Below are 25740 nucleotides of genomic sequence, written 5' to 3' on the forward strand. Positions count from 1 at the left end.
GAGGGTTGCTGGACCATTAGGACTTCTAATGGGCCAGAGTTACACGATGATGCCCATCTTGACAAGCTGATACCATCAGCTTTGTAGTGCATGGAGATACAGAGCCATTGCTGACCACAATCATCCAGACAGCATGAGCTGACACCATGATGTACATCTTTCCTAAACCTGTACAGGAAGAATTGTGTGAGGCACCTGCTGTGAGAAATTGGATGATACATGAACTCTGAAAATCAAGGCCCAGAGACTGCCTTGAATTTGACTATACTGACAGTTTTAAAATCATGCCTAACAGAGCAAGAAGCTTAGATTTAGTAAATTATTGTATTTTTAAAAATCCGCTGTATTAAAGGATGATTTGCAAGGCATCTCATCCTAAAAGATAATTTCATTTCTTTGGGCTCCTAAGACAATTGCTGTTATTGTGAATTTAACTTGAGGAGCAAAATCTAGATCTGCTACCAATAAGATATTTTATTTATTTAGGGCGCAATCCTATTGGGCCAGGTCCTCTCCATCAGTAGGTCTTTGACATCAGTCAGGGTCTTGAGCTTAAAAGTTGTTAGAGAAACACTACAAACCCACTGGAAGACAACATTAAGAGGCCTCCTGGTTTTGGGTATCCAACTTGCCCTACAACTTGAACTGTAACTTCAGAAGGTCATCTAAAGCAACTCTAGGATGATACTGTACAAGGTGCCTCTAACACTGCACCTCCAGAACAACAGCTAGGGGAAAGGGGCATCAACCTTTGACTTTGTGCCATTTGCTGTCCCATGGTTATATCTGCCAGCAATAAGCACAGGGGCTACCAACAAGCAGCCTTGCACTGGGCTGCCCAGCACATACCAGGTGCTACAATGCTTGGGTCTCTCCCTACTCTTAACACCAAACTGTTATTCAATATAGTTGCAGTCTGTTGTCATCTGAGCTTAGTGCACTTACTTACTTGGCCACTGCTACTCATTGTGGGCACAATTAGCTTTGACAACAAGAGCCAAATACTGCCATTTTCAAGTAATTTTTTTCTAGTCAACAGTATGGTCTGTTACTGAATTTGTAATGTGGAAATAGCATCCGCTTCTAGTTTCTTGACCTTGTTCTTCCAAGAAGGGCATGTTCAGGACCTTATTTGCTTCAGCACAGAGATCAGATCCAAAAATCTATGGTGATCAGGTGTACTGGTGTGTGTGTGTGTGTGTGTGTGTCATACAAACACAGCAGGTCACAAGGTATTACAAGGAAAAAAGACAGCTCTGTCTTGCACGAACAATTAGAAAAAGGGACAAAAGTGTGAGTTCGCAGGTTATTGTTATTAACTCTTTCAATCAATTTGTACTGGCTATCGTTTGCAGTAGAAAACTATTTTTTGCAGTATTTTATTCTTCATTTTTTTCCAGTAGTAGTCCTGAATAAGAAGGAAGACAGCTTTACATGCATTTCTGTTTAGGTTTAGGAAAGTCTGCATGACCCACATCAGATTTTCCAAAGAATACTGTACAGTATAAATATTCACCACTAATTTATGCTTTTATTGGTCATTAGTAACATGGATGCCCATGTTCTAGGTATGAAATATATTTCTTGGGAAGGACACAGCCCAACGCTGGAAAGGACATAACCCATTGTATCAGCCTAAGCATATTTTTACCTTTACCTACCTACCCCAAAATGCTGAGCGCTATTTTTATTCCATTTATAGGAGTATTGATTTAAGTACTCATGAGAGACATAGAGCCATTTCTCTCTTCTCTTTTTTTTGGTTAGGACTTTGTGACATGCTCAGTTCTGGCCACTGACCTTCCAAGACATGAAGCAACTAATTGTTTGTGTTGTTATTTAAGAAGGGGTTATGAGAAAGAGAAGGTGGAAGACATACAGAGTGGTATACTCTGTATATCTCATAGGGATGCTTGAGAAATTCGGGATGGACTAAATTGAACTCAGATTTCTAAGAATCCAACCTGCAGAATCCACTGTGGAGTGACCCCCTTAGGCTGCGTGGAGTCCATGGACTTTCGGATGATTTTTTTACTTTCCCAAAATTTACGCATATACATATATTTGTAGGAAAATACGCAAGTCTCTGCTGAGGAAATGTTGAATGGAATGTGGGACTATACATTAAACGTTACATACTAAGGTAAATACTTACGTAATTATTTGCGTCTTTTTTGGAATGGCGAAAAAAAACTGGCATCCATCTGTGAGTGGACAACGGAACAAAAGGCACCTGACAATCCACAGAACACAGACGGAGCGGATTTTACAGTCTGTACATCCCTAATATCTCATAGCATCTCGTTAGACCTATGTGGTTTGGGATATTTCAGTAATATGATTTCCATGGAGCCCTTATGCACAGTTTGATAAGTGATCTTACCAGCTTTTGAGTCAGTCCAGGTGGAGCCCATTCATATGTAATAGTGTCAAAAGTTGGATCTTTCCGAGTCACTATAGGATTAGTGATTATCATACGGTTCCTTTTATAGATGCGAACTCCATCGCTTCCTTTCACCCGGGCAGTTAGATTAGAATATTTCGAATCAGAGAGCAAGCGGCCAATTTTCCGATCGTCTTCTGCATCAGAACTCAGGCTATGATCTTCCTGGCTGCATTTGCATGACTTGCATATTTTCCTGTGGGAGACAAATGAGGTCATCCTTTGATATAAGCTGGACCCCAATAGGTATGTGCTCTTTTGGAAGCTCAAGGGTGAACTTTAGAAAACACATTGAAGGTTAAATATCAAAATGGATCATGACATAGGACAAAAGATCTGTGATGGCAAGAACTCTGTCTGGAGAGGAAAGTTTGTAAGCTACGGACCAATGGAATCTGCAATGGTGTTTAATATAAAACTGAAAAAATCCACATGGCAGAGGCCCTGGAGAAAAAACCACAGGGCACAATGACCAAGTGTATCTTCTAAGCTCCTGTGAATGCAGCTACTCAGTTACATAAGCTTGTAAAGGGACACCTCATCTGATGATGATTTAGAGGACACAGAGTCCAACAACCCTGTGCATCACCTGGCTGACACTGACATTCCTAGCACCACCAGGAAAGCTACACCAGGTCCTCCAGTACTGGTGGACACTGAAGAAACCCTAGATGGGGCCCCTGAGGACCCCACCCCCACAGAATCTGAAGTGGAGGAAAGCATCCGCCTAGCCCTAGAATTCGCTGACACCAGAGGGTAGAGGTACAGGCTGCTACCCAGAGGTGAAGCATGCACCTCAAGAATCATAGCAACTGGACTCCTCATGAGTAGGGCCTTACTCATGAGGAGGACTTTTTTACACAAGCCTGTGATGAACTTCAGCTGAGCCCTGGGTGGGCCTCTGGAAGCTCTGGCTATATTAGCTCTCAGTTGGAACTTGAGAGCTGTTAGAAACAGCAGCTTCCAGTGCCTTGTACTCCTGTTTCATTGACCTTGCCTTGTGATTGAACCTTCATGCTACTGACCTCTGGTCTCCTGCTTGTCTCTGTTTTTGGACTACATTTCTATTTCACTGTTCTCTCATGTTTTAACTTTGGCAGCACCTCAGACTTCGCACCTACCTGCCTATAAAACTGTGCCTTTGCCTGTATATTAATCTGCCTTTGGATTTGCCCCTCAATTACCTTAATGCCGAGTCTGGGATAAATAAAAATAAACAAAAATACAGATTTCAGACAGTGCTAACAAAAATAGTTTAAGCTACTGGACAAGAAGAGGACTAATTTACTGAAACAAGTACATGCAAGAGCCTCTCCATAGCCAAATTAGCTACAAATTGTCTCATTCTGCTGGATACCGCCAAGAAAGTGAATAGAATATATTCAAAGAATTATTTTCCTAAGTAACTCCAAACCTGACAGCAAATAAAACGAATATATTTTCATTAACCTGTGTTGAAATAATTATATCTGGGAACCAGTGGCTCATAGACGCAGAGAAAGGTATTACAGCATATAAACCCACATGCAGTGCATTGGGATGGTGGATGGTGAGTGGAGTATAATTACTTTGGCATTATGCCCTCTTCCCTCTGTTGTGCAAATAAAGATCAATCATGTGGCTGTTCTTCTCCAATTGGCTGATGCCACAGAAGAATGTTTGTTTTCAGCTGCCCTTGCCAGGGTTCAATTCAGAAAGAGTATTAGTATTACAGAACAAGGGCAAATGCCTTCTCTTTAAGATTCTCGATCTCTTCCCCTTCCAAGGTACATCAAGTCAGTAAGATTACATTTCATTTGTGAAGTAAAAATAGCATGTAGAGGCTTCAGGAAAAAGACTGTAGGGAACCAAGAAACCATTTCAATGTCTGTCTGCAAGTTCCATTCTACAAAGGCAATTCTTTGTTCTAAATAGGTTCTTAAAGGCATAGAAAGTGTAAGAGACAATTGGAGGCAAAAGACTATTTAAACTGCCGTGGAAGTATACATGACAAGTAGCTATCAATGGCTACTAGTCCTGATGGCTATGTACTACCTCCAGTGTCAGAGGCAGTGTGCCTATGAACGCCAGTTGCTGGGGAACATGGGCAAGAGGGTGCTGTTGTACTCCCATCCTGCTTGTGGGTTTCCTATGGGCAGCTGATCGGCCACTGTGTGAACAGAATGCTAGACAAGACGGACCCTTGGTCTGTTCCAGCATGGCTCTTCTTATGCTCTTATGTGTCAAGTTGTTGGGGTTGCCTTTCCTTAGGGTTCAATGTCTTCACTAAGGTCTCTAGAAGTTAAAATCTAAATGGGAAATGGAAATTAGAGACCTCCTCTTCAGTGCACATGCATATAAATACACGCAACTGAACATATTAAGGCATGGTGTTATACACAGCCTACAAGTTCAAGTACTGGCGAGAACCATTTTGAAACTTTGATAGCAATTCTTAAAGCATATCTTCTTGGTGTTTAGGCCAGTGCAGCTGTTGCAGACGAAATGAATATGGAATATTGCAGATGGAGTAATGTTTAATTTGGCTGGGGTGGGAGGGAAGTGATACTCAGGCAGCAACCCCCTGTAGGAGAATAGTGATATTACTACAAGTGTACCCCTATCATCTGTGACATGTTGGAGAGAATGCAAAAACAATTTAGCATTTATCCCCTTTTATCAAGACTAAATGCCGTGGGGGGGGGGGAATTGACAAGATACTCCGAACAGGAAAACCCCTAAACATTAAAAAGAAACACAGGGTTTTAAAAATCCTGTTAAAAAATAATACAGACACAATTTTGTAGCATGGACAGGCCCCTCACAACTTGCAATGCAGAAAGCTGAATGTCTGCCTAGAACTTAGGGTGGCCACTTATGAATCACAGAGAAAAGACCACGAAAGGGACAGCAATTTGCATAACATCTGCATATGGTAAAATTTATATGTATAGGGGTAAATGTATAAATACATATTATAATGTAAATAGAAATACAGCCCATCTCACCATAGCGTGGAGGATGGTGACCAGGTGACCGGCATGTTTGCTGTACAGTCTGCTGTGTAGGTGCTAAGTATGGATGGGCAGCAGTTCTTATGGTTCTTTATCTTTAAACAGGACTTGGACAGGACAGCCCTTTGAACAGGATGCCTTCAAATAGAGGACAGTTCTCTGGCAGCCCTTCAAATAAAGGACTGTCATCTGAAAAGAGGACCTCACTAGAACTCCAAGAACAGAAGGAGGAGTTACATGGAATGATTCAATATACGCTTTGTGCAGCCCAAGGCCCACTTTTTGTCCTCTTGACCCTTGCACTTTCTGAACAATTAAATATGCTGGATTGGGCCTGAAACAAAATGCTGCAGAGGTGGCTAATGCTTCTCTGAGAGGGTGTGTGGTTGCCATGGCCCTAAACAGTAGTTCATTCACTGTTAAAAACCCACGCTGGATCTGGGCAATTTGAACAACTATCTCCCAGTATCCCGTTTGCCATTTTTTTCTTTTTTATTTTTGCAAGATGTTAAAGCTTGTGGTGGCCTCTTAAGTCCAGGTAGTTCTGGGTTTGGATCCACTCCAGTCCAGGTTCCAGCCTGGTTTGGAGATTGAAACTAGCTTAGTTGCCCTGATGGGTGGGTGACCTCTTCCTCTCCCATGTTTTATTAGAAGTTTTATTCTTGTTTTATGGCTTTGCTGGATTTCATTTATTATTTTATGGCTGGCTTCGGTGATTTTTATTGTTTTACATGAAGTTCATCCTGTATTTCATTTTATTTTAAGTGTTGTCCCAGAAGTCTTGAACTGAAAGGCGGCTTGTACATTGATTAAGTAAATGAAACTGCCCCATCTTAGAATGAAGTCACAACAATTCAGGCCAGCATAGCACAAATCAAGTTAGGTACCCAATATCACCACACCAAGGAAAGCTGGTGGCTACCGAACACCATGCAACCGATATGTCGCATCTGAATGCATCTGCTTGAAAAAGGAAAGCATTTAAACACTTGCAGCAGAGGTGAACTCTGAAAGCACCTGGGCTGAAACTAGCTCCTAGAGAAATGCCCCCCAACCGCCAACCAGAGGTGTAGAGAAAGCAATGTCTGTGGCAACAGAACTTGCTGGTAGGATGTTTTAGGACAGGATGGTTGTCTCTCAGGCCCAACATACCTTGTTTGCTTCCTACACTGACCCTCTGGCAAAACTAGTTGCCAGCCAGGGAATTACACCATCCCCAGACCATGCAAAACGCTATTTGCACACAAAGCAATTTTACACTGAGTAAGACCATTGGCCAGTCATCTCCCTTCTGACTGGCAATGGTTCTCTCAGGTCTCAGGGTGTTTTTTGGCCAGCCCACAGATCCAATATCCTCTTAGCTGGAGATTCCAGGGGTTGAACTGGGGCCCATCTACATGGGGTTTTGATCCAGTTCTGCTGGCTTTGGCACAGGCTGGTGGAAGCGGTGCTGACTGATGGAAGGCAAAGTTGCCTGGGGCAGGGGGAGAGCAGAGAGGTAAACATGTCTACCTGGAATCATTGCCTTCAATTCCACTTTGCTGAGTACAGGAGCAGCCCAGCTGCTTTGAAACTGCACTGTTGCGAACGTGGGCTCAGTTGCTGCCTCTCACTTTAAATATTGATGAGTGTGGGAGTGGGGAGGGGAGCCAGCTCTTCCGCTTTGACACTGCGCAGCTACGAAGGAGCACGGCTGAGAAATGGTGGATGCCTGCTGATTCGAAGCTGCGTAGCTAAGAAAGGGTGGGTGCCAGGGCAGATAATTTTCATGAACGTGTACTCAGAAGCACTTCATTGAGCCCATGTGCGTGGAGGGGAAGCCTGTTGATTGGGCAGTTAATATACATCAGAGACAACGTGCTAGTCGCTCTCCCTCCTCGCCGGCTCTGCACTCTCTGCTCTCAGCACCTCTTGCGCTCTCGCTCATTCTGCTTGGTCTCCGGGTGGCAGTGGCCTGCCTGCTTGCCTGCCCGCCTCCTAAATGTGTGTGTTGCCCGCCTCCTAAATGTGTGTGTATGTCGGATTTGTCATGAATGTCTACTTGTAAGCAAGTCCTCCATTGCACTTCATTGAACACGCAAGGGAGGAAGGGAGGTGGAACAAACCTGTGTTCACTGGCTGCCCGCACCGACGCAATTGATGACGTTCATGTCTACGCACCCACTCCACCCCAACTAATGTGGCTCCAGGTCCTGTTTGCTCCACAAAAGTGGAGGAATACAGCACTGCGTCTACCATGGAAAGAGCAAATTTGTTTCTGTGAAAATGTGGATTTTGACCAAATTGCTTCACAAAGCATCTCCCTTTAGATTGGCCCCCTGGATGTTGTGAATGTGTTCCACCACTGAGTGATGGCCTCTCAACTACAATTATCTCCCAGTAAAGTGTTAGGGAAGAAAAGAGTGGTCCCAAACAGCAGCAGCTTTACAGGATACTTGTCATGGGTTTGAGGAACTTGGATCCAAGCAGTCTATGTTTATAATCCTTTCCTTTGCATATCATAAGCCAGAGAGTATATTCTTTCACGTTTTATATATTGCAATCCATTGCATTAACAGCCGGTAATACCATCATGGTTATTAAAAAGTGTTTCCTGGCTTTAGAGTAGCCGTAATGTAGGTGAAGCCAAGCGTGTGTTTTTATGCGGGTAGGATGATGTATCGGCACCATTGCTTGTAGCAACTGGAATCAATATCCCAATGACTCTAATCCAGATAGTTCCTTTTAAAAGCTTTTCTGAAACCACATCTCAAAGTGGTACACATAGTAAAAATAATTTTAAATGAATGAAGCCCATCTTTTTTCAGGGATGGTATCACTTGTAGGTAATGCAAGTATTAGGGCACCAGAATTTTTAATGGTTTCTTGCTTATCATAGCCAAGTTTAGAGGAAGCTGTACCTAAACAACTTTCTCCTAAAGAGAGAGAGAGAGAACGAACCACCATGGTTTAAGCTCCATTAACAAAGCATTGCATGCTCCACGCTATTGTACGTGTCCAAAATGGATGTTTCTTGCATTCATCTTTTGTTGCCTCTGGCTTTTCTCCTCCATCAAAATTAATCCAGCCCCTGTCCACAGAATGGCCATGCATAGGTCTGAGTCTAGCATATACACTGATCTGCACATACGTACACAAGGAACCACTACCAGAGGAATCCCAGTGCATGTATAGACCTCTTCACATACATCTGATAGAGGATGAATCAGTCCCTTGGATGCTCCTCAGAGCAGGGGCCTAGTATTTTTGTTTGTCATGAATGCAACTCCTTTTCCAAGAGATGATCCTCATGTAGCCACACACAGAGGGAGGTAGCAGCAGGCTTGGGGGAGCCCCAAAGTTTGCAGGAGTACACAAAACTAATGGGAGAAAAAAAAAACCCACCACCAAAAGCCCAACGAGGACTGATCATACTCAGTGGCCATAAACTCTGGCTGTCTATCGTCCAGCATAGGGTGGGGAGAATAATAGACAACCGAGGAAGGGGAATTGGAATGGAGTAAGTACCTGGAAAAGTACCTGGCTGACTGGCTGGAACCCTGAATAGTAGCACTCCAGTCAGTCAGATTTTCTTGCAGGTCTCATTTGTGTAATTCTGTGACGTACCATGTATGTTGGTGGTGCTATAAATAAATGCCCTCTCTCACACTTTATTTCTATTTCCGTATCTGTTAGTGAAATGCAAGTAGTAATTACTGATTTAAAGCATTTTTACCCCATTTCTTAATGGCTTGAGGCTGCTTCCAATAAAATAACAAATAAAACCATTTTGGTTAAGACACATTATCACTACTAGTAGTCCTAGGCCTTTTGAAGAAGGGGTAGGTTTTGCAATCCTAAAGCTGCAAAAACTGTTTCGCTTTGGATCTCACTGGGAAGATCATTCCATAAACTCAGGGAAATTATAGCAAAGGCCCATCCCAAAAGGAAGCAATACTTTTGCACGCATCCTTTACCTGCGATAGCTTCAAGGTAGCTCCCACTTTGGATGGATAAGCGTTGTGCAACTTTGGGAGAGTACCACTTGAAAGTGCATCTTCGAACCCTTCTACTTGTTACGTTTCTCCATATATGCAGGGCTAGCAGGGCTGGGGTAAAATATTCCTCCTAACTTTTCTTTCTGTTGTTAACCTCAGATATTTCCTATCTCAAAAAGACCCTGAATGTGGAATGTTTGAATCAGCCTTAAGGTCATCACCACTGTAGTACAGAATAGTCAGATCAACCCCCCACCCCCACCCCCCCCCTGAAGATAGCTGTTAGTACTTTAAAAGGACAAATATTCCTGACATTTGGGACAGGCATCACGAGATCCTTGAGAGCAGCAGGAGGGCGATTCTCCCAGATCTTTACCTAACTGATGAACCGGAAATGTGACCCCTGTATTTCCTTTTAATTCAGGACCCGAAATTCATCTACCCATGACACAAACATCTACCCAGACTGCAAGAAACAGTAACAGATTGAAGAGGGGGTGAGGGAGGCTGACCGGAATCCAGCAAGAACAGTGTATAAACAAGTAAAACAATACAATATAATGCATGGGCGGAGGAAGGAGTCTTTAAGAAGTGCCAACTTTGAGCAATCCTTGCATTGCCAGCATGCAATAAAGATGTCATTATTATGGGAGAAACCCCATCTGTGATTGTACAAGATTAAACATAGGCAAGAACGGTGCTGCATTTTTATGTGTGTCTTGGATCATTCGTCCAAAAAATGTTTTCCCACTGAAATCAAAATAGACCAAATTCACTACATGGCTGATCGTTTATGTGAATTCTGGCTGGATAGATATATCAAAAGTTTCAAATAGTTGTATTCAAAGGGGTTACTCGAGTCTTTCCAAACAGTTCCCTTGGGAGCGGAGGCTTCAAGGAATGTGACATTTTTAAAGATGACATCACGGCTGAAAAGACTGGTGTCCTTTGACTGGAATGTCTTAACTGCCACCCACTATTGGAAAGGCCAAAAAGTCAGACACACACAATTATATTGGCTGACCTTTTGACAAAGAACAGTGTAACAACATAAAAGCAGGAAATGAAAGATCGCTAGCACAAATGCTAAATCCTGCACTTCTGAAGAGCTGAAGTAGTTGACAAAGAAAAGAAAGGATGCAATGCCTTTTAGCATCAGAGTGATGTTTACATACAGTCCACTCAGCTGAATAACTGTATGAGTTAATTTGGTCAATGGCCTACTAAGGTCATTTTCCCATAAGCCAGAATGGCTAACTAATAGGAGATTTTCCACTCACATCTTGAATGGGGACTCTCAATCACTGGTATGCACTGAAGTGCTGGACTGGTGGTTGGTTAGTACCAAAGGTGCATAAGACAACTGAAAGAGCCACTTCCTTTTGTGGGATGTGGGATGCCCCCTGAAAGATGCTCATGGAAACACCTCTACAGCACCGATCTCAGAGTAGTGGAAACCACCCAGGATTGAAGATTGGCACTGTATGGTGGGAATAAGGGGTATGACAAATTTTCAATTCATAATTACTTAAGTGTAGTAATTATGGCAAACAGAATATGTGACCAGGGTTGATGTGTTTAATGTAGCATGAATGTTTAATGTAATGTTAACTCAAGTCACCAGTTCAAAATTTTAGCTCAATTATGGATTTACTGTCTGGATCTAGGCACCACTTTCTCACATCATAACTCCATCAATATTTATAGTATTATTGTAAGAATTACTGAGAAAATGCACATAAAACTTTGAGTTGCATCCAGAGTTAAGCTGCATCAACTGTGCCAACAGAAGTCGATTTCCCAATCCTCCTTCCCATGGCAGCCCCTCCAGCTCCCTGAAAATGGTACACAGAGGGTCAAAATTGGGTGGAGGGACTTTCTACAACTGGAGCCCTTCCTCTCCATGAAGGCAAATCCTGGATCCAGCCCACTGAGCGCTTAGGAAAAGTTTTTATATTATAAAAGTATAATAATATGACTGCATTTAGTACTTGTGAAGAGTGCTAAGGAAGTGTTATCCCTTTCAGATCCACAGTGACCTCAATGCTAGTATAATGGCAAAAATCACACTGCAAATCAGTAGCAAGACCTCCATTAATCTGAATGGATTCAGACAGTACCCTTTCTACTCTATAGACATTTGACCATTCATAAACCATTCATTTAGTTGCACTAAACACAAGCCAAGCCAGCAGATGAACTAAAGAGGGGAAAAGCAAACCAGAATCCATGTAGCAGTAAATGCATTACCTCCACGAATGTGGCTCAAAGCCAGTGCACATCCCTCTGCATTTTAAACAAGGCACACCTCTTCCTGATGGTTGCTGGCTAATTGACACCTGAAAAGAGAGCAAAATATTATTTTAAAATCTTCTAGACTGCCCTTCATCATTAAAGGAAGGTGTACAAATACAACAAATCAAGCAGCACAAAAAAATTGAAAGAACAGCACGAAGTCAGTCAATCTCCATCTACTAGATGTATTTGGCCCATGAAGGGCAAGCATGAAGCAGGCCATTTCCTTCCAAGCCCCCTGCCTTGGAAGGAAATGGCTGCACTTAGGCTGCAGCAACAGGCAGTCATTCTACAGAACCAGACCAGATATTTCTCTGGACACTTCCTCAGGCTGGGGATGCTACCACACCTGTGGCATCTACGTAGGGTGAGGCAGACATGAACAATTCTTACCCTCAAACTGTTTAGCAAACATGGCCTTCAAGTATTCTTGAAATCACTTTATGAGCCATGCTAGAGCAGGCCTCAAGCCGCTTGGAGAAGCTCTGCCGGATGACACTCCAAGGAAGCAGTTGTAGAAAAGAAAAATGGTGCCGAGGGATTTTTTAAGGGAAAAAGAAGAAGATATCCATGTAGGACTTAGGACTGTCTTATTGTACATCATTCTTCCAGAATCTTGACTTTACAACTACCATGTCTCATGTGGTGAATTTGAAGGCTTATTTTGAAAGGTGTATATCCATGATTCAATGCAGTCATAAATATTTCTGCTCCAGGACACTTATAGCCAAGAGAGAGGTGCAAGGCTTTCCAGACTTTCCAAGTGCCAATTCTTAATAATCTCCATTCCAAATAGAAACTCTAGTGTGTAGACATGCTTGCTCAAGTAAGAGGTTTCCAGTTCTTCTGGGATGCAGCTTTTGTTCCTTTATAGGCTGTATATTATCTGTATGGAGATATTTGTTTAAAAGCAGCCAAATCTAAACAGTTGTGTTTACAGCAGGGGTGGGCAGGATTTCAGGTTTGCTGGATCTATTTTGCTTTTTAATAGAACTTTAAGATCCATCAACCAGAGCCAGGTTAGAAAATACACTCATCATTAAAGAACAGGGTGTGCCTCTGAGCACATTCTGAGCCTAGGAGTTCTTCAGTACCAGAACTGAATGGTGCTCACAGCCCTCTCACAAAGCTTTCTTCATTTCAGCAGCCTAGCGTTATTTTCTTGCTGCTATTATTAAACAATTAGGAGTTGGAAACTCTTGGTGATCTATGGCAAAAGTCATCCAGAGATCTCCTGGTAGATCCTGAACTACCTTCTGCCCACTGCTGGTTTGCAGGTTACATATTGAAAGAGCGACAAAGATGAGATATACTCCAGCATGGGCCCTACAGATCTAGACAAGGAAGCATAAAGAATGCAGAGACCTAAATGACAATTGTCATATCCTTACTGCTCATGCTGCATGTCTTTATGCAGTCATGAGTCGACAGGCTCAATTCTGAGAAGTCATGTTTTGTGAGTTGGACACACTTTCACCGCATTTCTAGATACACAGTGAAGTTTTGGTTAATTCTATGAGAAAGGGAAGGCGCTCTTCACTTACTATTGAGAAAAACATGTTAACCTGGTTCAAGCATGAAAATAGATTCCAGAGAATTAAGCCCTGGATCATATTAAGCTCTATTAAAACCATATGAACTTGTTATCTGACAGGCCAGTGACCACAGATCCACATCAGAAGCAACTATACAGGGCTTTAGCCTGCACAAGCAAGAGTTAAAAGTGTGGTGGGGCGAGGGAGTGTGTACAACAGGCAAGCGCCAGAGGCAGGCATTGTTGGGCAGCTGCCAAGGCTCATACCCCAGCAGGGGGACCATTACCAACCCTCAGAGCCTTCTGGCCCTGGTCCTCCCTGCTGTCACTGTTTGTTTACCTGCCCCCTCCAGAGTGAGAAGACAGTGGCCAGAGTGAGAAAATAGCCCTCCATTTGCCTTGCGCTCTCCCTCCGGGCAGTTGTACAAACTGGGTCCAGAAGGAGAAGACAAATGGATGGGCAGCAGAGATAGAAGCTAGAGGGAGGTGGACCCACTCAGGTAGGGGACCCATTTGGGCATCTTGCCCAAGCTCCCCTCCCCACCAGGAGCTAGCATTGCATGCCAGCCCCAACATCCCAGCATGCCTGGCTCCACAGATCTTCTTGCATTGAACATGAAGATCTGCAAGGGGGTTGTAAGCACAGTCTGCTGAAGGCACTTACAAGACTTTCATGCAGGCAGGAACCCTGACAAGACAGGTGGGGAGACTTATAAGCATGTTCAAACCTTAGTGTTCAACACATAAAGGTCTTTAGAGGTGTCTGCCTGCCCAGGGACATTGTGGGTGGGATGTGTGTGTGTCCTCATCCCCCCCTCCCCTGTTAGCTCTCACATGTACAGGCTGAATGTCTGTAGAAGAGCTAAGCAGGGTCAGCCCTGGTTAGTACTTGGATGGGAGACTGCCTGGGAATCAGGCTTCCTGCACTGAGCAGGGTGTTGGACGTGATGGTCTTGTAGCCCCCTTCCAAACCTATGATTCTATGATACTTTCTATGACCTAAGATGACCAACCAGCTAGGAGCAAATCAGCTACATTAAAGGCTCTCTCACACAGTCATTTCTGAATCCTCCAAAAGCACCTTTAAGGCCAACCCTATTGGATGCACCCTGGCTGCTCATAAGCCTCTGGACTTGGAGGCTTACATGTATCCCATGCATTTTAGCTAGAAGGGCGATTTCACCTGTTTAGCAGAGGCTTTGGGGAGAGGGAGGGAAGGAGGCTGGGGACGGCTGGAGACACCTCACAGCCCCATGTCCCCAGTCTCCTCTCCTCCCCTGGGAACACCTCTTTTTCCCCATCTCCACACTCTGTTTTGTGAGCGCGGAGAGGTAGCTGGCATGGTTCACTCCACACCGGCTATGGGGGGGAGGGGGGAAGCGTGGTTTCCTGGCCCCACACTGGGAGCCCTGTCTACAAGCTTGGAGCCAGGAAACCGAACAATCCTACATCTCCCAGACACTGCGTTATAAGCCGGTGCGGTAGAGTGGTTAGAACATTGCAGTGGAACTCAGGAGATCTGGGTTCTAGTCCCCATTTGGCCATGAAGCTCACTGGGTGACTTTGGGCCAGTTGCCATCTCTTAGCCTAACCTACATCACAAGGTTATTATGACGATAAAATAGAACGGAGGAGCATGCACTCTGCCTTGGAATTTTGGAGGAAAGGTGAGATATACATGTAATAAATAAATAAATAAATAAATAAATAGTACTGAGAAAATTAGATCAAGTTAGCTAGGTGCCTGGAAGTGAGACAGCCATCTTTGCTATACAGAGATACTCACTTAAAGCAGGTGGATAAAGTATATATCTTAGACATACTTAAGGATATGATATCCTTATAGGAGGCAAGATAAACATAGTGCTATGTTAGTTCTGGATATTCAAGAATTTGTTTCGCTACAAGATCAACCAGGAAACGTTACTGAGCGGTCAAGAGATTGCAGTCGTTGCAGTACACTGGTGACCCGATATCCAAGCCCATTTTATTGGCTTGTAGACTCTTGCTACACCCTACAAAGACTGAATAGAGTTATTTTGAGAATGTGGCTGGTTTCCACATCTTTGCTGTTATGCTTTGTGGATGGTTTCCATGGTGAATGGGAAACACAGCAGGAGAAAAAATAATAAAAGATGTCCTAGGAGGAACGTGGGGGTGGAGGGAATAGAGAAGTGTTGCAATATTGCTCTCTTCATTCATGAGAGGGTGGGTCAAGAGTATAAATCGAGAAAGGACCTATAAAAACAATTCAAGTCAAAAACGGTCTTTAAAAGGTGAAGAACACAGGGTGCTTTGAGTTTACTTGGAGCAAATATTCTGATAATTGTGCCCAACGTGTAATAAATTCCTGCCTTTAATCTTCAGAAAATGATCAAGTGTGACTCTGTATTCAAAGAAGGAAAAATATGTACTGGGGAAGCCAAAAGTAAAGTTGTCCTAAAAGGAAATATTCTAGACAAATGGATACCATGGAATGCTGTCTTTATAATCAGCCTTGCCATTGCCCACCCCCAAGGAATTTTCCCAGACTCTAAAATCTGAAAGACCATATCTTCAGGCCTGGCAGCAATTCTGCTGGTCAAGGCTAAGAGCCAGGAAGGTGCCAGTCCACACTTGAGACCACTGCAGCCTTTTTACAGGAAACTAGCAAAATGCCCATCCTGAATTGTGCAGGTGCAGAAGGGGTGGCAGGGCTTGCATATTGCAAAGGCTTCGGCCAGGCGCAGCACGTTTCTAATAATTTGCGCATTATTAGCTAACATGGTTGCCGTTACGCAACTCCACATGGGGTTGTGGTGGTGGTTCTGAACTGGGGAACCTATTACCAGTGGAGGCTGGTGGCTCTGATGCGAAGCACCTTGGATAGCTCCTTTAGAGTTCTGGCTGGAAGCTGGAGCGGATTCACTGCCCCACTGACATTGGAGCCACCCACTGCCTGTCACACACACAGCCTCTCTGGATGATATACAACCCTGATCATGCAGGATTCTAAATCACGTGGAAAACTACCTACAGAGAGCAGGGTCCCCATTTCAGAACTTCCCACAATGCATTGATGGAGGGCGGCCCCACTCTCTCCCCTCCCACAACATTAATTGCATGAGCTAATAATGCCTGAACAGGGCTCCTGATGAATCCCACCCGTGAATGCTAGGCCACCTAGTGTTCCAGTTTATGCTTTGATGCCACAGCAACATATTGTATTTATGCTCTTATGTGCTTTGTGAAGCCTTTCATTCTCACCTCCTCCTTCATAATACCACCTTAACACGTCACATGGAATAAACAGAGCCAGATGCCACTGTACACCAGCAAGTCTAAAAGGTGCAATGGTAGTGTCAAATTTCTCAGATTTGGGCTCGCAATACCCGAACTGTTTTGGAATCACGAGGCTCATTAATATCTTTGGATCCAGCACCATCTCAGTGCTTTAAGGCATGGGCAGGACAGCTCATCTATGAATCTTCATTATATACCACTTCAGTATAGTATTTTGCTTTCACTACCTATGTATGTGTATGTGTGTGTGTATGTGTATGTGCGCGTGCGTATGCGCGTGCGCACACACACACACACCCCTGTATACAAGTTAGTCCCAGTGAGATATTAGTGAATTAGTGAATATTAACCTAAGTGGGAATGTTTTATGTTCCACAGTTTAGTACGTGGTGCACTGAGCATCTGCAATTCCATCTGCAAAATTACTTTGCAAAGATCAGGTAAAGCCTGGAAGAAACCTATCCCATTTTCAGATTCATGTGTAATCTTCTGGTATTATAGATCTGTAAAAGTTGTACCAATCTTCTGGGACATTGGTATTTTACTCACCTAACCTCTCTCTAAAGCAGAGATGGGCAGAAATTAGATCTTCAGTTGTTTTGGACTTTAACTCCTAGCATTCCTGACCATTAGTCAGGCTGGCACGGGCTTCTGGGAATTGAAGTCTAAAATATCTGAAGATTTACCTTTAGCCCACCCCTGCTCTACAGCATGGATAAGGAATGTGTGGGTGTTGGGCTGCAATTACCATCATACCTCACTATTGGCTATGCTGGCTAGGGCTGATGGGAGTTGCAGTCCAACAACATCTGGAGGGCCACATGTTCCCAGACCCTCTACAAATTAGGTGAAGTAAGCTTGGAGTCAGGGGATGGGAGAGAAGCATCTTATACATTGAAGGACTTGCTGATCCCCTATGCGATGTTTCTACAAACATCCCCATTTTATGGCTCACTAGCTTAGGGCTGCCAATGGGCCAGGAAAAAAAGCTAGTTTGTTCTAGTACCTTTAACAGCGGTTTCATTAGATGAAATTGGAATAAGCTTTTTAAGAGATGGAGATAAATATTATCTCCTTCTAATGTCTACATATGAAGCATAAGCTAGAGAGGTTGGTTAAAACAGTTGGCAACCATTACCAGCCCTAGATTAAAGGACATCCCATGCAATAAATGATACCTGCCAAAAACTTATTCTCTGTACAAGCAAGACTTCGCCCTGTATCCAGGGTGTTTTATAATGCCTTCACATCCAGAAATATTGGTCTCTTTAGGTTGAGTTCCAAAGACTCATAATTGTTGCTGGCAGGCTTTGGGAAAATGAGGGAGTAACTGGAAAGAGAAATTAGGCACAGGGAACACACATTTCAGACAATAAGTAAGAAAGAAACCTGGATTGTTCTCCTTTGAGTTTCTCCAGTTCCACCTATGTAAAAATGTTGCTCACAGTCTAGCTAGCAAGACTGATAATAATTAAATATGTGGTGCTGTTTCACACGCAGATTGAAAAAGAAGGATGCCTGCAGAAATTCTTAATCTCTCTAGATACATTTAGATGTCTGGGTGACTGGAGGATAAGAGGAAGAAAAATAAGCACTGCTTATCAAGACAAGAGATAGCATGTATTTTAAAGACCTTATTTAAAAAGTTATTTCTGACAACAGAGTCATGACTGGATTCAGAAGAGAAGAAGGCCAAGAGCATTTGTTTGCCAGCTAAGGCTGCACACCTTTCTTGAATCATCACTGCAATCCTAAAGCTGGTCATAGGGGATTGCTGAAAGGGAAGGGCCGTGGCTCAGTTGTAGAGCTCATGCTTTGTAGGTTCAGTCCATGGCATATCCAGGCCCCAGATTCAATCCCTGGCATACACATGTGCGGCTAGGGAATGCTACCATCTGAAACCCTGGAGAGCTGATGCAAACAATACTTAGCTCGATGGACCAATGATGTAACTCAGGATAAGGCAGCTTCGTATGTTCTCATGGTGTACACACACTTTGTCTCACTGTTGCTTCTGGACAAATGGGTTTTGTAGGTTTTTTAAAAAAATGCTCCAAAAAACTGTAAAACCTGCCTAGGTGATTAAGGTGGGACAGACACACAGCCCTCTGGAAAGAGCTATCATCTATTTTGAACCTAGCACAGCTGTCTTCTCCAAAGCTACAGTAACAATAGAGTAATTTTGAAGAGACAAAGGCTGATCTTTGACAATGTTGTCAATTAATGTTTACATGGAGCCTCAAGTCCTAGGATATAATTTAGGATTACAGCCATAGCCATACCAATGGCACAAATTCTATGAATAGTTGGCAAGCATCTTACTGTCACACACAAGAGAGGAATGCTGTGGTACCTTAAAGATGAACTGTGGGAATGGGGCATCTACCAGGGATGCTGTAGCTGATCTCCAAGATCCCTTCCAACTCTTTGATTCTATGAAAATGGCAAAATGTGGCTCAACATAAGCAAGTGTAAAGTGATGCATGATAGGGCAACAAATCCTAGCTTCATATTTATACAGCTGGGGACCGAGTTAGTGGTGACTGATCAGGAAATGCTTTTTGGAGTTCCAGTAGATAGCACTATGAAAACAGCAATCCATTGTACAGCTGCTGTGAAAGAGGTGGATGCCACGTTGGGGATCATTAGAAAAGGAATTACAAATAAAGCTGCCAATATCATACTGCCATTATACAGATCTATAGTGCAACCACACTTGGAATACTGTGTACAGTTTTGCTCATTGTACCTCAAAAAGAATACTGTAGAGTTGGAAGAGTTGCAGAAAATGGCAACCAAAATTATCAAGGAGCTGGAGCAAGTCCCCTATGAGGGAAGGTTACAATGTTTGGGGCTCTTTTGCTTAGCAAACAGGCAAATAAGGAGGGACATGGTGCAGCTGTATAAAATTATGTATGGTGTGGAGAAAGTGGATAGGGAGACATTTCTCTCTCTCTCTCTCTGTCATTTATTGATTTATTTATTTGAACCCGGGGTCATCCAATGAGGCTGAACTGAGGAAGATTCAGGACAAAAGGAAATACTTCTTCACACAGCATATGGTTGGTTAACTGTGGGATTTGCTGCCACATGATGTAGTGATGGCTTACAATTTGGGTGGCTTTAGGAGAGGATTAGATAACTTCATGGGGGTTAAGGCTATTAAATGGCTAACTATGATGGCTATATATTACCTCCACTATCAGAGGCAGTATGTCTCTCAATACTAGTTGCCAGACAACATGAGCAGGAGGGTCCTATTATGCTCATGCTTGTAGGCTTCCCATAGGTATCTGTTGGCTACTGTGGGATCAGAATGATGGACTACATATGCTTTTTGTCTGATCAAGCAGGGCTCTTATGTACATTTGTAAATTGAATGTACAGTCTTAATCAAAGTAGGTTTTTCATTTGCATGTGGGAAATGCATGAGAGAAACTGATTTAAGTATCATTTGTCAAGGCAGCCTTAGAGTGAACATGACCAGACTTAATATGCCTTTTGGCAAAGTTTTTGATCCCTGGGTGTAAGTAAACATCTTGGTTTATGATGCTGTGTTGTGGTGCAGTTGTTAGTACTTCCAAACCTTAGTACTTAGTTGCTAGCACAGCAACTCCAGAGTTGGCTGGTACTTTCCAAAGCGGTTTAACAATAGAGGTCTCTGCAGAATAGACTTATCTAGAGAGAGGGTGGGGGGAAGAGGAGGAGGAGAACAACAAGAAGAAATAGCCTAATGGCTAGAGTTAGAGGCAGATCTGAGTTCTGCCACCTCCCGCTGTTTAATACAAGTTTCAACTGGAGCCAACAAGGACCCTTCAGAGAAAGTTACTCCACCCTTATGGGTAATCTGAATGAACTGATACATTCTTCCTAGTATTAAGCAGTTAGCTATAAATAGCCTCAAAACTTGTTACTAGTCATGATCTTGCAGTATGCCTGAATCCAGTTGAGTATTTGGTTGATAAATGGCTTCACGTCTCTGCCAGATACAGCCCTAATCCTGCTGCCTGCTAAGATCCCCAAGGCACATACCTCATGCAGATGATGGCTAGTGAGCTCCACAGATTGCATCATAAGCCAAACATTTATTCCAGTGCTCGCTATTATACAGATGGATTCACCCCCTCCCCAAACATCCTGCAGATACACTAAGAAGACCCAGGCATAAAATGCAAGTCCTTCAAAGGAATTGGTGCTTACACTCATGGCCAGTTTTTGTGCCCCACCCTTCAGAGTACAAGGGAAGTTTGAGGAACATATTTTCTAAGTAAAAGATTTCCTTTACAATCATAGTGTGGCAGGGCTTTAAAGCCCTACAGTGGCTTCCTGTTTGTTCCTAAATCCAGCAAAAATATCTCATCCATTTGTTAAAAGGGACCCCAGGGTCTCCCCCCCCCCAAATGTAAGCTCACATGTCCCAATTAACTGAGATTTATATACCACCTTATTTGCTAAAAAAAAAAAATCAAGGTGTTGCACAACCATTTAAAACAATAAAACCTTAAACAATAAAAACAGTAAGCATGAAAGCATTAAATGCCATAATTTAAAAGGCTAATTTTTTTTTAAGCATCTTCACACCCTTTTGAGAAGCCAAGGGAGTAGAGGCCACACTTGGTTCTTGAGGGTGCACACTCCACAATTTGGGAACGGCACAGGAGAAAGTCCTTTTATGTGTGCTTGATCAACGGGCCTCTGTCAGCATTGGTACCCTCAAGCTGACCTCTCCTGCAGACCTCTCCCACCATTATCTTTCTTCCTCAAGATCCACCATACCCAGTCATCCAAAGATCACCTGCTCCCTCAAATGACTTTGCCTCCCTTCCTGAATGTCTGAACCCTGCCCCCTGCCCTGAATAATATCTTCATGATACCATCCCTAACTTTCTCTCCCTACCATGATTGCTTTCTAAAGCGGCTCTTTGCATTTCAAAGGAAGCTTCCACTGGAGTCGCATTGTTGTTGTTGTTGTTCAGTCGTTCAGTCGTGTCCGACTCTTCGTGACCCCATGGACCATAGCACGCCAGGCCTTCCTGTCCTGCACTCTCTCCTTGAGCGTGCTCAAGTTCATATTCATTGCATCCGTGATGCTATCTAGCCATCTCATCCTCTGCCGTCCCCTTCTCCTTTTGCCTTCAGTCTTTCCCAGCATCAGGGTCTTTTCCAGAGAGTTTTCTCTTCGCATTAGGTGGCCAAAATATTGGAGCTTCAGCTTCAGTATCTGTCCTTCCAATGAGCACTCAGGGTTGATTTCCTTTAGGATGGACTGATTTGACCTCCTTGCAGTCCAGGGGACTCGTAAGAGTCTTCTCCAGCACCACAGTTCGAAAGCATCAATTCTTCGGTGCTCAGCCTTCCTTATAGTCCAGCTCTCACAGCCATACATTACTACTGGGAAAACCATAGCTTTGATTAGACGGACCTTTGTCGGCAAGGTGATGTCTCTGCTTCTTACTATGCTGTCTAGGTTTGCCATAGCTTTCCTCCCAAGGAGCAAGCGTCTTTTAATTTCATGGCTACAGTCACCGTCTGCGGTGATCTTGGAGCCCAAGAAAGTAAAATCTGTCAATGCTTCCATTTCTTCCCCTTCTATATGCCAGGAAGTGATGGGGCCAGATGCCATGATCTTCGTTTTTGTAATGTTGAGTTTCAAACCAGCTTTTGCACTCTCCTCTTTCACCCTCAACAAGAGGCTCTTGAGATCCTCTTCGCTTTCTGCCATTAGGGTGGTATCGTCTGCATATCGGAGGTTGTTGATAATTCTCCCAGCAATCTTAATTCCGACCTCTGATTCATCCAACCCGGCATTTCTCATGATGTACTCTGCATATAAGTTAAATAAGCAGGGTGACAATATGCAGCCTTGTCGTACTCCTTTCCCAATTTTGAACCAATCGGTTGTTCCATGTCTGGTTCTTACTGTTGCTTCTTGACCCTCGTACAGGTTTCTCAGGAGACAGGTAAGGTGGTCTGGTACTCCCATCACTTTAAGAATTTGCCACAATTTGTTGTGATCCACACAATCAAAGGCTTTAGCGTAGTCAATGAAGCAGAAATAGACATTTTTCTGGAATTCTCTTGCTTTCTCCATGATGCAGCGAATGTTGGCGATTTGATCTCTAGTTCCTCTGCCTCTTCGAAACCCAGCTTGTACTTCCGGTAGTTCTCGGTTCGCATACTGCTGAAGCCTAGCTTGTAGGATTTTGAGCATCCCCTTGCTGGCATGTGAAATGAGCGCAATTGTGCGGTAGTTTGAACACTCTTTGGCGTTGCCCTTCTTTGGAATTGGAATGTAAACTGACCTTTTCCAGTCTTGTGGCCACTGTTGAGTGTTCCAGATTTGTTGGCATATTGAATGCAGCACTTTAACAGCATCATCTTTTAGGATTTTAAATAGCTCAGCTGGAATACTGTCATGTCCGCTAGCTTTGTTGTTACTAATGCTTCCTAAGGCCCACTTGACTTCACTCTCTAGGATGTCCGGCTCAAGTTCAGTGACCGCACTATCATGGCTATCAGGGACATTCAGATCTTTCCTGTATAGTTCTTCTGTGTATTCTTGCCACCTCTTCTTAATCTCATCTGCTTCTGTTAGGTCCCTGCCTTCTTTGTCCTTTATCATGCCCGTCTTTGCACAAAACGTTCCCTTGAGATCTCCAATTTTCTTGAAGAGATCTCTAGTCTTTCCCATTCTGTTGTTTTCCTCGATTTCTTTGCATTGTTCATTTAAGAAGGCCTTCTTGTCTCTCCTTGCTATTCTCTGGAACTCTGCATTCAGTTGGGTATATCTTCCCCTTTCTCCCTTGCTTTTCGCTTCCCTTCTTTCCTCAGCTACTTGTAAAGCCTCCTCAGACAGCCACTTGGCTTTCTTGCATTTCTTTTTCTTTGGGATGGATTGAGTTGCTGCCTCCTGAACAATGTTACGGACCTCCGTCCATAGTTCCTCAGGCACTCTGTCTATCAGGTCTAATCCCTGAAATCTATTCCTCACCTCCACTGTATATTCATCAGGGATATGATTTAGGTCATACCTGAACGGTTTAGTGGTTTTCCCGACGTTCTTCAATTTAAGCCGAAATTTTGCAAGAAGCAGCTCATGATCTGAGCCACAGTCAGCTCCAGGTCTTGTTTTTACTGACTGTATGGAGCTTCTCCATCTTTGGCTGCAAAGGACATAATCAATCTGATTTCGATATTGACCATCTGGTGACGTCCATGTGTAGAGTCGCCTCTTGTGCTGTTGGAAAAGAGTGTTTGCTATGATCAGCATGTTCTCTTGGCAAAACTCTATTAGCTTTTGTCCTGCTTCATTTTGTACACCAAGGCCATGCCTGCCTGTTATCCCGGTGATTTCTTGACTTCCTACTTTAGCATTCCAATCCCCTATGATGAAGAGGACATCTTTTTTTGGTGTTAGTTCTAGAAGGTGTTGTAGGTCTTCATAGAACCGATCAACCTCAGCTTCTTCAGCCTCAGTGGTTGGGGCATAGACTTGAATTACTGTGATGTTGAATGGTTTGCCTTGGATTCGTACTGAGATCATTCTATCATTTTTAAGATTGTACCCCAGTACTGCTTTTCCCACCCTTTTGTTGACTATGAGTGCTACTCCATTTCTTCTAAGGGATTCTTGCCCACAATAGTAGATATGATGGTCACCTGAATTAAATTCGCCCATGCCTGTCCATTTTAGTTCGCTGATTCCCAAGATGTCAATGTTCAATCTTGCCATCTCATGTTTGACCACCTCCAGCTTACCTTGATTCATTGATCTGACATTCCAGGTTCCTAAACAATATTGTTCTTTACAGCATCAGATTTTCTTTTCACCACCAGACACATCCACAGCTGAGTGTCCTTTCGGGTTTGGCCCAGCCGCTTCACTCTTTCTGGCGCTACTTGGAAATACCCTCTGCTCTTCCCCAGTAGCATATTGGACACCTTCCGACCTGAGGGGCTCATCTTCCGGCGTCATAGCTTTGTGCAAATAGGGGGAATAATACACATTCAGTTCAGGTCCAAGAAAGTAGGCTTATCGTCAATGGATGATGAGAAACAGGGAGCTGAATGAAAGGCTTCATGGAAAAGATGGGATTTGAAGAGATGGTATCACGAAGATGTTGTTCTTCTCTCTCTACTGGGTAGAACCCCCCAGTGATAGAAGATGCCATGAATTGTTATGCGTTCCTCTAAGGAACTGAGCACACCAACCCTATTTTTCCTCAAGAAACCTTAATACCCACCAAATCCCATTTTATCTTTGGCTTCCAGATTTTCAGAATGCTCTAGTACCTTCACAAACTTGGATTCACCTATTCCACTTTGCCTTCACCAACCCAAATTCCCATGGTGCTGTTTTTCTATGAACAAGTAGGCCTTCTGATTCTTTAAAGAAACAGTGTTATTTATTAGCTTGTAAAGAGATCATTCCTTGTGCTGCATGGACCTCTGTCTCCCTGGGGCTGGCCACAGCTTGTCTCTTAGCTAGTGAGAGTAACTGGTCTCAACCAGTTCCTTGTTGACATCAACAGATACACCGGTCTCAAAGAGACAGTGCACTATTCCCACACCCATGATAGGTGCAAAGTTTCCCATTCAGGATATGGCCGAGTTCGCACTGGAAGCCCTCCCGCTTCAGCTCCAAGGCCAACCTTAAAATCTGGGCAGGCCTGTGTTATTGTCCTCCATCTATCATTTGAATTGCTCTGAAAAGCAATTCTACAGCATTAGAAAATTAACCCAGTCTAAGTCATACAGTTACTCACTATTAGCTTATAAACTTTTTATAGTGCTTTAGAATTATGCCTGTAATAGCCACTGTTATGGTTCCTAACACACACATTTACTATTTCTTTCAGGAAGTTATTTAACAGTGCTTATTTCTGCTCTGTTTCTAGAATTTGGACAGGTCTCACCCCTTAATATAAAACTCTCGCCACATCATAGCAATCCCATATACACCAGAAATGTTTTGTCTGGCAATCATTAGTGCAGCTGGAGCTTGGGATTTCTAGTATTGCTAAAGGCAGCACATATGCAGGAGATGGGCAAAGCACCTTCAGCTACAAAGCATTTTACACAATTCTAGTCTGCTGAGCACAAGAGGCTTCCAGAAATCATATTGTTTTTGTATATCCCCACTCAACCTTAACAGTTTACAAATCAAATGATTTCTGTTGTATTTTGGATGTATTTTATTTTTTAAAAGTTTGTACT

At 43.3% G+C, this 25740-nt stretch overlaps 1 protein-coding gene across 1 annotated transcript in view; it reads right to left on the reverse strand.

Annotated features, from left to right (window-relative positions):
- Positions 1-25740, reverse strand: part of LMCD1 (LIM and cysteine rich domains 1) — a 68822-nt gene that overhangs the window by 26007 nt on the left and 17075 nt on the right. The window contains exons 2-3 of the mRNA XM_084840299.1: positions 11664-11752; positions 2384-2639 (exon numbers count right to left, since the gene is read on the reverse strand). Coding sequence (XP_084696425.1) covers positions 2384-2639; positions 11664-11752 — 345 coding nt within the window. The remainder of the gene's footprint in view (positions 1-2383; positions 2640-11663; positions 11753-25740) is intronic.

This window comes from Heloderma suspectum, chromosome 2, assembly GCF_057233095.1.
Source record: "Heloderma suspectum isolate Gila_16-S chromosome 2, 16-S_ref, whole genome shotgun sequence".
NCBI lineage: Eukaryota > Metazoa > Chordata > Lepidosauria > Squamata > Helodermatidae > Heloderma > Heloderma suspectum.